The 13,124-nt window shown below is 48.0% G+C and overlaps 1 protein-coding gene across 4 annotated transcripts in view; it reads right to left on the reverse strand.

Annotated features, from left to right (window-relative positions):
• Positions 1 to 13,124, reverse strand: part of CFAP61 (cilia and flagella associated protein 61) — a 106,723-nt gene that overhangs the window by 30,764 nt on the left and 62,835 nt on the right. For all 4 annotated transcript variants that reach the window (XM_030489173.1, XM_030489171.1, XM_030489172.1 and 1 more), the window contains 3 exons: positions 9,484 to 9,652; positions 7,412 to 7,586; positions 1,362 to 1,654 (listed from right to left, as the gene is read on the reverse strand). In XM_030489173.1, coding sequence (XP_030345033.1) covers positions 1,362 to 1,654; positions 7,412 to 7,586; positions 9,484 to 9,652 — 637 coding nt within the window. The remainder of the gene's footprint in view (positions 1 to 1,361; positions 1,655 to 7,411; positions 7,587 to 9,483; positions 9,653 to 13,124) is intronic.

Consider the following 13,124-nt stretch of genomic DNA (forward strand, 5'->3'; position numbering starts at 1 on the left):
CTCCCGGCGCGGCGCTCCTCCCGGGCAGCTCAAGCCTTGGGGACAGCAGGACGCGGTGGGGAACATAAAGCCCTGACCTCCATGTCTCACAGAACCACAGAAGCAGCTATGGCTGGAAAACACCTTTAACGTCGTCAAGTCCAACGGTCCCCCAGCACTGCCAAGCCCACCACTAACCCATGTCACCTCAGGTGCTGGGTACAGAGCTTGAGAGGGAAGAGCCATGGCTGGAGGAAGGATGGGCATGGGCACACAGGAGCAAGAGAAATAAACCACAAGGAAATGGGGGTCTTGAAGGGACGGCATAGGCCACACAGGCAAGGTCGTGGGGAAAGAGATGGGCCGGTGGGAGGTACTGGGTGGATATTAATTTGCAAGAATAAGAACCACGTGGCGATCTCTGTGGAGGAAGGATAAAAATAGAGAGATTTCAGGGAAAAGGAGAGAAATTGAACAGCTACATATGAGGAGAGAGTGAGGAACGTCACTGCTGATATGGGGACCAAAGTCAGGAGACTGCCAGCAGAGGAAAGGGCTTTGCAAAGTCTTCCCTCCATCAGGAAGGGCTTAGCTATCTGCATGTTGAAAAGGGTTCGGAAAGCCCAGTGACTGAGAGCTTCCAGTGAGGGCAGCCGCGGGGACCACGGGCTCCGGGGGCTCTGCAGGGGACGCACATGGCTCTTCCCTCCCAGGACTGCAGGACTCTGCCAAGGACCTGTGCAGGGAGCTGGGTGTGCCGAGGGGCCGGACGGCTCCCGGCGGGTGCATGCTTGAAGTGGCTCTATCACAAGCACATGGGTTACCCCAATGGGGGAAACCAGAACCTGCCCACCAGCAAAGCCCCAAATCCCAAAGAGGGGCCACACCTGGGAGCGTGCACATTAGTTTGCTTAGATAAGACATTGATCCCCATAGATGAGCAAACCCACAGTCAGGGATGTAGAGGGAGAAAGATGTGTTTAAAATACATTTTGATTGCATTGCACAGTAGGCCTCTATCCTTTTTGGCTTCTACTCTGACTTAATCAAATGCACAGAACTACAGGCAGGAGGAACTGCACATTTAAATGATAAAAAGATTTCTGGAATTGTTTAGAAAATGAATTAAGAGCATTTGTCACTCAGCAGTGAACAACTACTTGTGAGTCAGGTGACTCCAATACACTGTAATCCAAATCAGGCAGGGCACAACGATGGGCTTATTTGGATTTTTAAAAACCAATCCTTTAGACGAACAAGTGAATGTTCAATCTGCTCCAGACAATGAGGAAACAGCCAAACCAAGGAGGGACTGTCTAAATTTGATGGCTTTTGTCTTAAAAAGCCAGACTGAAGGAAGTACAGTGGAAGCACACACTTACTGAGCACTGCAACTGGAAGGGTTTGGTGCTGGTGGTGAAGGCAGCACATGTGATGAGGTCTGGGTTGTCGCCTGTGCCCCACTGTGCCAGGACACTGTCCCAGTGCACCGACACTCCAGCCTCTGCCAGCGCCTGCCCCACGGCGCCTTCGAGCTCGTTGTTGTTGAGGCACGTCACGTTGGAGCTGAGCGGAGGCTGCACCAGGTGTATGCGGGAACCAGCGATCCCGAGGGATAAGAGGGCTTCTACTGTGGTGTAAATGTCAACTGTATTCCCATAGACAATGACGTTCCCTAAGGGAAGAAAAAAATGGAAACAATTTCTAAGACGTACAATGAAAACCTTATTAGTGTAACTGGGATGATAATACCACAGAATTGCTCCCTGTGACCCTCTCACTCCTCTGATGCTATGAAGCAAACAGTGTTACCTAGCAACAGTAGGCAAGATAATTTAGTGAAGAATCTGTACAAAACATCCCACAAAGTAGGCAAGTACTTCACACACAAGTATGACATTCACTCTAACCCCGTGATTTGTAATTATTTTGATTGGAAATCCTCTAGGGAGGAAAAAAACCCAATGTTTTTATTTTTTTCTCCCCTCCCTCCTCAGTTTTGCTCATTCAAATGACTTACGGGGTGGCTGGGTGGATGAACGGGAGCAAATGATACACTTCACGGAGAAAAACCCACAAACTGTGGGAAGACCAAGTTTAGAAAACAAACCTGAGAGACACTTCTGACCAGTGGGTATGAAAACAGTGTTTGGGTACAGGCTGGGTGGAGACGGGATGGAGCAGCCTGAGGAGAAGGACTTGGGGGTGTTGGGTGAGGAGAAGCTCCCCATGACCCAGCTTCAGCATGCGCTTGAGCCCAGAACCCCCCCGTGTGCTGGGCTGCACCCCCAGAGCGTGAGCAGCAGCTCAGGGAGGGGATCCTGCCCCTCTGCTGTGCTCTGGGGAGACCCCCCCTGCAGCCCTGATCCAGCTCTGGGGCAACAGCACAAGAGGGACGTGGAGCTGCTGGAGCGAGGCCAGAGGAGGCCCCGGAGCTGCTGCGAAGGCTGGAGCAGCTCTGCTCTGGAGCCAGGCTGAGAGAGCTGGGCTGGGGCAGCCTGGAGAAGAGAAGGCTCCTGAAGGGGAGACCTTAGAGCAGCTCCAGTGCCTAAAGGGGCTCCAGGAAACCTGGAGAGGGGCTTTGGACAAGGGCCTGTAGGGACAGGCCAAGGGGAATGGCTTTAACCTGCCAGAGGGGAGACTGAGATGAGCTCTGAGGCAGAAGCTCTTCCCTGTGAGGGTGCTGAGGCGCTGGCACAGACTTTTCCCAGAGAAGCTGTGGCTGCCCCATCCCTGGCAGTGTTCAAGGCCAGGTTGGACACAGGGGCTTGGAGCAACCTGCTCTAGTGGAAGGTGTCCCGGCCCATGGCCAAACCAGTCAGGGATTCTGTGAATGTACTAAAGAAAACCAGCGGAGAACTGTACAAGATGTTTCAGGAATGGCCTTTTGCTGACAGCAGCAGCAGTTGCCTGCACAGCAGTGACTGCAGCCAGAACAGGACAGACAGACTCCTCTGAACTGACCTGCGCGTGACTTTTGGCAGCATCTGTTTCCCTGCAAGGCGCTACTGCCAGCAGCAATGAGCAGGTAAGTGTGCCTCATGCCACTGACTTGTGGGTTTGTCTCAGCATTGGCATTTATGCTCACTAAAAGTGATAGCATCCCCTATAAACTACATTTGATTATTTTATAGGCTAAACTGCTTTCACTTGGACCGTGTTTTACTGCATGAGACAGAGGGCAATACCGAACACAGCATCCACAGAGCCCCAGTGCCCAACAATATTAATAAGGGTTTTTACAGATGTTCTGTTATTCCCCTTTGACTACAAGGTCCATATCGGTTTGGCTACTTGTAGCTTCCAAATAAATATACCTCTTCCTAACTACCAGAGGAAAGAACTGCCCCATGCATAGACATGCTCAGAAATGACAGGAAGCATATTTCTGCTGTTCACACCAATGCTCAGAGGGACAGAACGATTTTACCTGCAAACGTATTAACCTGAAATAAGGAAGAGATCTTACTACTTCCATAAACGTAACTCAGAACATGTACGACGTGTGGTAATGGGAATTCCATCCAACATGTACATTGTTAGTCTACTTCCCAAGCCCAAAGAGCACTTTCTGTGGTGTGCCTGCCAGGACGCCTGTCTGCAGGCAGCATTGTCCTCATGAGAGCACCAAAAGAGAATGAAGACGTAAGATTGACCCTTTTTTCCCACTGCTGCAGCAGGATGTAACGCAAGGAGTACACAGGCAGGACTAGTGGTGAAACACAAACTTCGATACATTCATTTTTAGTAATCTAATGTGCTAATAGTGCAGTAAGAATGTGGAGCTGACAGCCCCACATCATTTACACATTCCCAACCAGCAAAGGGTGAAAACCATGAGCAGCTGAAGAGGATGCAATGGCTGGGAGAGTGGAATGAGAGGCATTCTCCAGAGGCAGAGCCAGCAGCGGTTGGTTCTGGCTCCAAGCAGCAGGTCTGGGCACCTGAGGTGCCTCTGCCATTGGGCAGAACTGGCCTCTCTGAGGGGCAGCTCAGTTACTGCATGGCACACGCTCAGTTCCATGTTGGCATTTTGTGTATCACATCAGATTCCAGCCCAGCATTTCTCAAGGAAAATTAACATTCTGGTTTATATGGTAATAGCAAGTAGAGCTACATTAGCTGAAGGAAAGCATTGCTCCTTTACTGACCTCCTGTAAATCAGCAGTTTATGGTTTCTGCTTATTACAATATTAGTGGCTTTTTAGATTACAGTGCTAGTAGTGTAGGAACTACAGATATTCATTACGGACTGAAATTATGTTCACTGGACAGATAGCAGTTCCTCAGCATGCTTTTATTATTTATACTACATGAAAATGTATCTATCTGTGAGTAAACACAATAATCTTCCATGGAAAAAAGCAGCCATAAATAAAGCTGGTTAGAGTAGTCATACCATTTATCGCTAGAATGCCAGCGTTGTGCAGAGCGGGCTCATTCATCCTCCACAAGTGGAAGCTCAAGATTTCACTGACCCCAGCATGACCTGAATCTCTTTAGTTTGCAAAAGCTAAAAGACAGAACCAATGTTAGCTGCAGCATTGGTGGCTCCGGTTGGTGATTCACGCACTGGAATTTTAATGCAAGAGTATTCCTACAAACACGCTTTTAATAAGGCAGTAAACTATCTTTAGGTAAAGAGAAGAAATAATTGCTCCATTTGGGGCCATTAAAGCAGTTTTGTTCCTTACATTCCTTCCATCCTACTTTTTATTTTCATGGAAAGAGCAGTGCTGGCAGGGGCTGGATTCCAATTAGTCACAATTACAGATATGACAGTTCCATGCATTAGGCAGACGGGTTTCGTCAGGGAAGGGCCCTTCCGGAGCTGCTGCCATTCCGGCTGGGACAGAGGCCTCCGGCCCGGCCCGGGGACCCCGCGGCAGCCGGAGCAGGAGCTGGCGGCAGCAGACGTGGCTCATGGAGCCCATCGAGGGGCAGCGTGGGAGGGAGGCTGCAGTCCTGCAGGAGCCCTGTGGCTCCACTGCGGCGTGCACACACCACCTCCGCCCGCGCGTGCTACGTATGGGGTGATCCTGCCCTACTTAGAGCCCCCAAACCACCACCCACCGGTTCCACGCCCCCCACACGCAGCGGGACGCGGTGCTCAGTGAAAACCCAGCTGTAACTCTTGATCTGGAGAATTTCAGAGATGAAAAGTAAACGCAAACATCCACCTTTGGTCAGTGCAGTGCAGCGGCAGCACGGCCCGCAGAGAGCTGATGGACGTCCACATCAATTGCTGGACTCCACAGGAGCTCTGCCTCTGCACCTCCATGAGCCTGTCACCTATTACTCTAGAAGATGCCACGGGCTGAAAAGTGGACTCATTTTCAGAAAGAGCAGGGACCTTGGATGCAGCCATCATCAAGTTGGAAAGAACAACATTTGTAAGAAATAGAGCTGGAAAAAGAAGCAGGGTGAGGAAGAATAGAAATGGAGATTGGTGGAGAAGGACTTCTCCAGCTGGGCACGCTTTATAGCTTACATCTGCAGTGGCAGAGAACAGGAAGTGGGAAGAGCAACGAAAGGGAACCAGAGCCAGAGGCAGCATGAGGACAAAGGGGGAGGTGTCACATCTCCCACAGAGCACGTCTCCAAAAGGTCCCTCCAGATCGGGCTCATTGGGAGTTGTGGATATACCTTATAACTGAAGAGAGGATCCTATCTAATGAAGATCTGCAGCTTTACACCACCACAAAAGTCAGCAGCAATAATGAAATTATCACAGAATCCCAGCCTGGTTTATGTTGAAGGGACCTTAAAGCTCCTCCAGCTCCAACCCCCTGCCACGGGCAGGGACACCTTCCACTAGAGCAGGTTGCTCCAAGCCCCTGTGTCCAACCTGGCCTTGAACACTGCCAGGGATGGGGCAGCCACAGCTTCTCTGGGAAAAGTCTGTGCCAGCGCCTCAGCACCCTCACAGGGAAGAGCTTCTGCCTCAGAGCTCATCTCAATCTCCCCTCTGGCAGGTTAAAGCCATTCCCCTTGGCCTGTCCCTCCAGGCCCTTGTCCAAAGCCCCTCTCCAGGTTTCCTGGAGCCCCTTTAGGCCCTGGAGCTGCTCTAAGGTCTCCCCTTCAGGAGCCTTCTCTTCTCCAGGCTGCCCCAGCCCAGCTCTCTCAGCCTGGCTCCAGAGCAGAGCTGTTCCAGCCCTCAGAGCATCCTTGTGGCCTCCTCTGGATTATGATTAATATTAATTTAGTATTAATAATAGCAAAGGTGCATTTGTCCCCCAGCAGAAGCGGTGCTGTAAGGCCTGAAGAGCGAGCCCTGGGTGCTGCTCCCACCACGTTCCTGCACAGGGATACTGCAGCACATTCCAGGACTGGGCACGTAGGGATTTACATGAAAGACTAGGAGCAGCAAACAGGGAAACCCAACAACCTCATCTGCCTATGCAAACACGGCCATGCCTGATGGCGGGACACAAGGTGAAGCGGTGTGGGCAGGGCTGGTGTCACTGGGACTGCTGCAGAGGCTCCATTTGCCTGCCTCAGGCCAGGACACTGCTGGAGGAAAGCGTGAGTGGAAGCACTGTCATGTTTATTGTCTCCTGTCCTGATCACTGCAAGACTTGGAGGATGATAAAGAAACTTCCAGTGTCTTGAGAACTTCCCTAAAGATCTGCCAAGCCCGACATGAACCTTGTAGACCACACCAAGGAACCATCATGTTCTCCATGAACGAGCCAGGTGACCTACATCCTTAGGAAACTCGTCTTGTTGCACTCAGCAGGAACTTTCCACAAGGCCAGCTTTCCTGCTCTGAACTCCATCCTCCCCCAGATCCAGCACACAGAACCAACGTTACATGAGCAATTCTCTTCTGTAGTTAAAGTTCAGCTCGGAAGCCTGGATGATTCCAGGTATTTTCAATAGCATACACTTTCAGTGGCTGAACTAATGAACATATGGAGCTGGGGACAGGCTGAGGAAGGGCAGCAGTGGTGGACATCTGCACAGATGTGTGATTTTAAGGGTTAAAAAGGAAATACTGGGAGCCTGCAGTTCTGTGTGAAAACCTGTAACTGATGTAACCCAATACAAAGAACCCACTTCCTAATTTAGGGTTGGTTTCTTTGTGTTACGCTTCAAATCCACATATTTTTCTATACAACATAAAAACACATCCACTAATTAAATAATTATTTAATTGGCTAATTAATGACTCCAGCCAGATTTGCATTTGGGACTCATTTTGGTTTATATAATAATCATAGCTAACTAATCTATGTCTAGCCTTTCTCTCCTAGCTACACATGTGGGTATCAAAAATGAAAACAAATGGTAAACTAATCTGGAAAACAAAGCTCAGCAGATGAAAGGCTTTGTTAGAATTAACCAGGTACCAGTTGTGGCGTGGCGTTACGGAGACAATGAGCCCAGCAAACACTGCTGTGGATGTGTGCGTGTCAATGCAGGCACTCACCTTCCGCGCTGACGATGTGCTCCCTCAGCCACCGCACTGCCTTTGCACAGTCCTCATCATCATTGAGAGTAAAATGGTTGGAGGGGACCTTCCCCGTGTATCTCTGTGGCCACTTACTCAGGACTTCTCTGTTAGTTGGGAGTTTACGGATATCTGCTCCAGTGGGAGACGGGACCTGGAAGAAATGAATGAGTGAGTGAATACACGGCGTGTATCTCGGAGAACTGCTAAGGAAGATTTTCAATACCAGTGACACAACCTAAGGGTTGCTATCCTTGTACATCCTCACCCTTGTTAACATTCAGCAGTAGCACACCCATCAGTGGCCACAGAGAACACAGATTTGTGTGAGCCTGAGCACACACGCGCAGTTACACACGTGTGCACACCCCATACTGCCTGTGGAATAGGGGTGATCACTTCAAAGGGTCGTGCCGGCACAAGGGAGTAAGAACACAGGCAAAACAAGTGAAAGGACTTCACAGCAAACAGCAGAAACATGTAACTATACAGCTGAAGGATCTCGGCAGTTATTTGGAGAACATACACCTTTCAATGACACTCAGAAAGTCTTACGCAGCACGACTGCCTCCATCTTTCGGCAGCAAAAATCAACTTCCTAAAATAAGAGAGGTTTTGTCCCAGAGAAAGGGACCAAACCTGCCTGATGGTTGAAATGCCAGCAGTCAGTGAAGTGTTATTTGTATAATGCTACTTTACAGTAACAAAATCAATCTGAATTATATAGAGCAAAAAAGGGAGTCTCATCTACGACTTCCACAGCACCAGCAATTAAAGTCCTGAACAGTGTTTTCACTGCTCCTTGCATCAACTGAAATACTATCTGCTCATATAAAACCAGGCATGACATCAAAAGACTGACCTACCCAACAAGTAAATCCTCTTAATCATAATGAATAATGTTCTACTTGGCATTGATTTGACCGTGTACCAAATAAGGGACAACTTAGAAAAAGGATGGACTACAGCTCTGTGTAATAAAACAGAAACCAGATGATAAAAGTAATTCCTTCCTATTTTTTGTAGAGCTTAAAAGTGAAAATAGATGACATTAGGTTTTCTTCTTGAAAGCAGATAAAACCCAAGTCTTCTCCTGCTTGCTTTCTCCAGTGTAGTTACTTTCCACGACTTATTCTGCAAGTCACGGTTACCTCCAAACTTCTTTTTATAGAAGCACTTAAAGTCATTCAGACCACACTTCAGCTTTTGTTTGTCTCTGAACAGCAAATATGGATTGCTGTTTAAAGTGGCTCTACTCTGCAAAGCGATTACCAAGAACCCAGGGCTTCCTTGCTCCCCAGGCCTGTTGAGCAAGGGCTGAACACACTCATTCATGTTTGTGACTTCTGGTGAACAGCACTGTAAAGACCTGTAGACACACACTCAGTTTGATCTCCTGATTTTACAGGCAAAATACCTTGTTCATGCCAAACCCAATCACTAAGGCAAAACCATTGCAGGCAACAGGGCTACACGAAAGATGGTCATTTGGATACCTAGCTTGAAGGCCAGGGGATGGTACACAAGAAGGACATCCCAGGCTGGGTTCCTTGTGAGTCAGAGCTGAGGACAGGAGATGAGCTTGATTTCACATTTCACATGAAACTAAGGGTCTGCTTCGATGTCACTGGAAACATGGCTGTGTGTTACAATAACACACAGCACCATGTATGTGCCTTGGCATGGTCATGGGGTGAGATGAGTAATTAATCTGATAACGAATTCTCTCCATCACCAAACTCAGTCAAACATTGTTCAACCAGCTGAAGGCAAGTCTCCTTGTGAAGGCTGGGGCCACATGTCAAGCGGGCCTCTCTTCAGCAGGTTCAGTGTCATGGTGGCAAAAATACTGGCGGCTTTGCTTAGTGCCTGATGCTGAGGAGTGACGTTGCTGGAAGGAAACTTTGCAAAGCCTCCCATCTCCCATTGTGCAGCCACACTGGAACAGCACAACCTGCTGCACCCACAGGCTGCGGACTTGCTCAGCACCACTGAAACACTCAGCACAGAAACACTACTCACTGTAACGCCTGCAGATACACACACCTCACCTGGTACTGCTGTCCCGCACACAGCACGAGGTAGTCATATGGCACTTTCTCCTCCTTGGAAACCACCACATATTTGGCAGCGCGATTTATGCCGGTCATTTTACCAACCACAACGTTAATCCAGGAACGAAGTGACATCTTCGCATGATCTTCATCATTAAAGCAGTGGCTGTGAAGGAAGACGCTCTGTGAGCGACAGGAGCTGACAGCAGGCATTAGACACCCGGAGAGCTCGCCCGGGTGCCCAGGCTCAGGCCGGCTCCCTTGCTGCAGCCCCCAGCCCAAGATCAGTCTGTATGGAACAGTCAGTTACGCACTGACTGCTCTCTGCTAAACCCAAACAACCCCTCCCAGCACTGGGCCCTACAGCCATGTCATGTAAAAACAGCCACAAACACATGCTTCAGCTGCTTTTTCTTTGCAGGTTCATCCAAGGAGAAGACTTATGCTTCAGAGGCCCCAGTGGCATTTTAACATCCGCGTTCTGTAGTATTAGCATGAAAACTTTGCAAATACCCCAGAAGCCAGGAAAGCAGTTCTCAGAGCTTGGGGGGGGAAAGGCAGAGAGCGCCAATCTTCTCTTGGTGACCCCTTCCCAGCTGAACTTTTCCAGAATGCAAGAATGAAGAACCCTGAAAACATTCTGAACTGACCTCCTGCCTCAAATGGCCAGAAGTCTCTAAGATGCAACTGAACTTGTATGCCAGATGAACTGAACAGTAACGGGGAAAAGGAGGAACTATCCCATAGGCTATCCAAAAGAACACAGAATTAGACAGGAAATGAGACACACAAGCAGTGCAGATGTGAAAATATCAACCTTCACTAATTTGTAGCTGCACAACAATCTATTATTCTTAATGAAATAGGGAAGCAATTTTTACAATTTCAAAGCAACCCCCTTCAGTGCGAGGCAAGGAACCAGAGGAAGGTCTGTCTGTTTTAACAGCAGAGCCCTGTTCCATGGGGCGGCTGGGGTTTCCAGGGCCTTGAAGGTTTTACAGACTGAGAGTTGTCCAAATGAGAAACCTCGACAAGAACCTGATCTACAGAGTGTGCAGGTTCTGAGCTCAGCTCTGGTGCTGTTAACTCAGTGACGGTACCAGACCACTAAGGAACCTAAAACCACTTGTGGATTTCCAAAGTCTCAGAAAAGACCTACTTTTGCAGCTCTTAGATTTCAGCAGTGTTTCAGCCTGTTTTCAGTGTAAAGTATAATACATATCCCTGGGTATGACGGAAGTATCAGAGATGCTGTTATTTAAAAAGCCAAATTTGAAGCAAAACCCAAATGGAACAAAACCTCTTTCAATGTCTCAGCAATGAAAATTACAATTATTTCCAAAGGTCTGTCCTGACGCAGAGCATGCCCCCCTTCCAAAGCCAGCAAATACCAGGATGCTTATTTATTACTGCATTTGTACTACCCTCTCTGCTTAACAGACTTCTGGGAAGACAACAATTCCTGAAGGTAAAACACTCCAATAAGAGGTACAACAGACACACCATTATAAAACACACGAGGAGCAGAGACATCACATCTTCATGTCGTGGTTTAAGCCCAGCCGGTAACTTAAGCCGGTAACTTTAAGCCGGCTGGGCTTAAATCACAACACTTCAACAAGGTCTGTTGTGACTCATGAAGATCACAGAGTCTTGTAATAGCCCTGTATGAAAACACACAGACTGCTGCTGGCCATTCTGCAACTCGGGACCTTCTGATGCAGAGAACTTAAACCAGGCAGAATTCTGTTCAATTAGGTTCTTGCAGTACAACTGAAGAGTAATGCTAAGCCCAAACCCATTTCTAGCTTTGCAAAGGGATGAACCTGTGGGATCTAGTGAAAAAGAATGCAACAGGTCTGAAGCAAGCAAAAAGGATGAATGGCTGGTGTCACACAGATGTCTGGTTTATGAGATCAGAGTGACATGGCAAGAAGATGGAATTTGCACATCTTGTGTGAAAGGAAGCTGGGTCTCACCCCTGCCAGCACTTCAGGCCTGTGTGAGGATGGCCAGTGAAGCGATCCTGCACTTCATCCAGTCTGTGATCTGAAGTCACTGCAGAAGAAACAATCCATCTACCACACAAAGCTCACGGCCATCCAGAGGCTCAAGAACTTTACTTTCTATTGATACCGAGTGATGAAAAACATTCCGCATTCTTCCACAGGACTACCTGGAATGTGATTAAATAGAAGGGGACTGGGCTCGTGGTGAAGCATCTGATCCTGTATATTGCACCAGTGCCTGCAGCGGAGCGTGCTGGAGGGGTACAACACCAGCAGCTGCTCTTTGCCATCAGCACCAGAACACATGTTTTGAAAGAGCTGAGTGCTGTGCATTAATTGTGGTTACTGAGCTCCAACATTATCATACAGGATGCCACAAACAAAGCTGCTTCATGGCCTGAAGAATTTTAGGACTGAACACCTGGGCTTTCTGAGGTGCTCTGCATCCTTCGTACTCACAAATATCAGTAAGTAAGGGAAGAAACCCACTGACAATCTGAATTGTAATCAGGCACACATCTATAAATAAAGCGGACATCAAGGACAGCTGACGGGTTTCAAAAGCACCTTTATAATTGAGGAGCACAGCTCCCAGGAGACTGGCACTCCAAAATCACAAGGATGCTTTCAAAAACTCACACCCTGCAGAGTTCAATTTTCACTCTTAATCTGCTTTCAAATTTTACCAGCTAATTCTGGTGAGGCAGAGATGAAGTGCAACTTTCCATCAGGAAGGATGCTCTGTTATTGCAACTGTTTTTTACAGTATATGTTAGGAGAAAGAGCACACGTGCTTCCATGAGCACAAAGGCCCTTCATTTACTAGTTAAACATACCCCTTTCTACAATAAAAAAAACCAATTCAGGTAACTAGTTATTAAAAATTCCTTGATAGGGCAAAATTCCAAACGAGATAAGGTGGTTTTAAACAGGTTCCCATCACACCATTCTCATGTTTTTGTACAGAGTTCATTTATAAGGTGCAGAAAGCAGACAGGGAGTTGTTTTGCCATTTAAAGAGCTGGCCTTTTAGTGCGTTGCTGCTTACTGAGTGAAAGATTTGGTAGAAACCAATGAGCAGGTTCCAAAGAGTCACACTGCAAATCTAAATACAAAGTTCATTCCCCAGCTATTCAAAATAGCAAATTCATTTTGATTCTATGCTCCTCGATGTCCAGAACAATCACATTCCTCTCTACAGTGAGGATTCCCAGACACTGTTCCAAAGTACAAAATACAACCATCAAACCAAATATACTAAATTTAAGTGAGGATTCTGTAGTGTGAATGTTACTGAGCTAAGATTTTATCCCACTGAGCAGAAGATATATTCCTTATTGGCCAATGAGGGAGCTCGTGGAACACTCGCTCCCAGCCACAGGCATTGCTGTCCTGTGTCACAATCTCCCCTGCAACTGGGAGCTCCAGTGCTGTGGCTCTGCTAGCCCAGGAGCGTGAGGGACAGCACTCGGGCTGGGCTGGAGACACACAGCCCAGTGACAGGCACACAAACAGCTCACAAGCAGCAGAACTGAGTTATAGACAGCAAGAATCCTAAACTTTCCGTGTATACTCAGCAAAGTCCCCACTGGTGACAGCATCTCACCACATCACTGGTCACATTGCTAA

The sequence above is a fragment of the Strigops habroptila genome, chromosome 6 (genome assembly GCF_004027225.2).
Source record: "Strigops habroptila isolate Jane chromosome 6, bStrHab1.2.pri, whole genome shotgun sequence".
NCBI lineage: Eukaryota > Metazoa > Chordata > Aves > Psittaciformes > Psittacidae > Strigops > Strigops habroptila.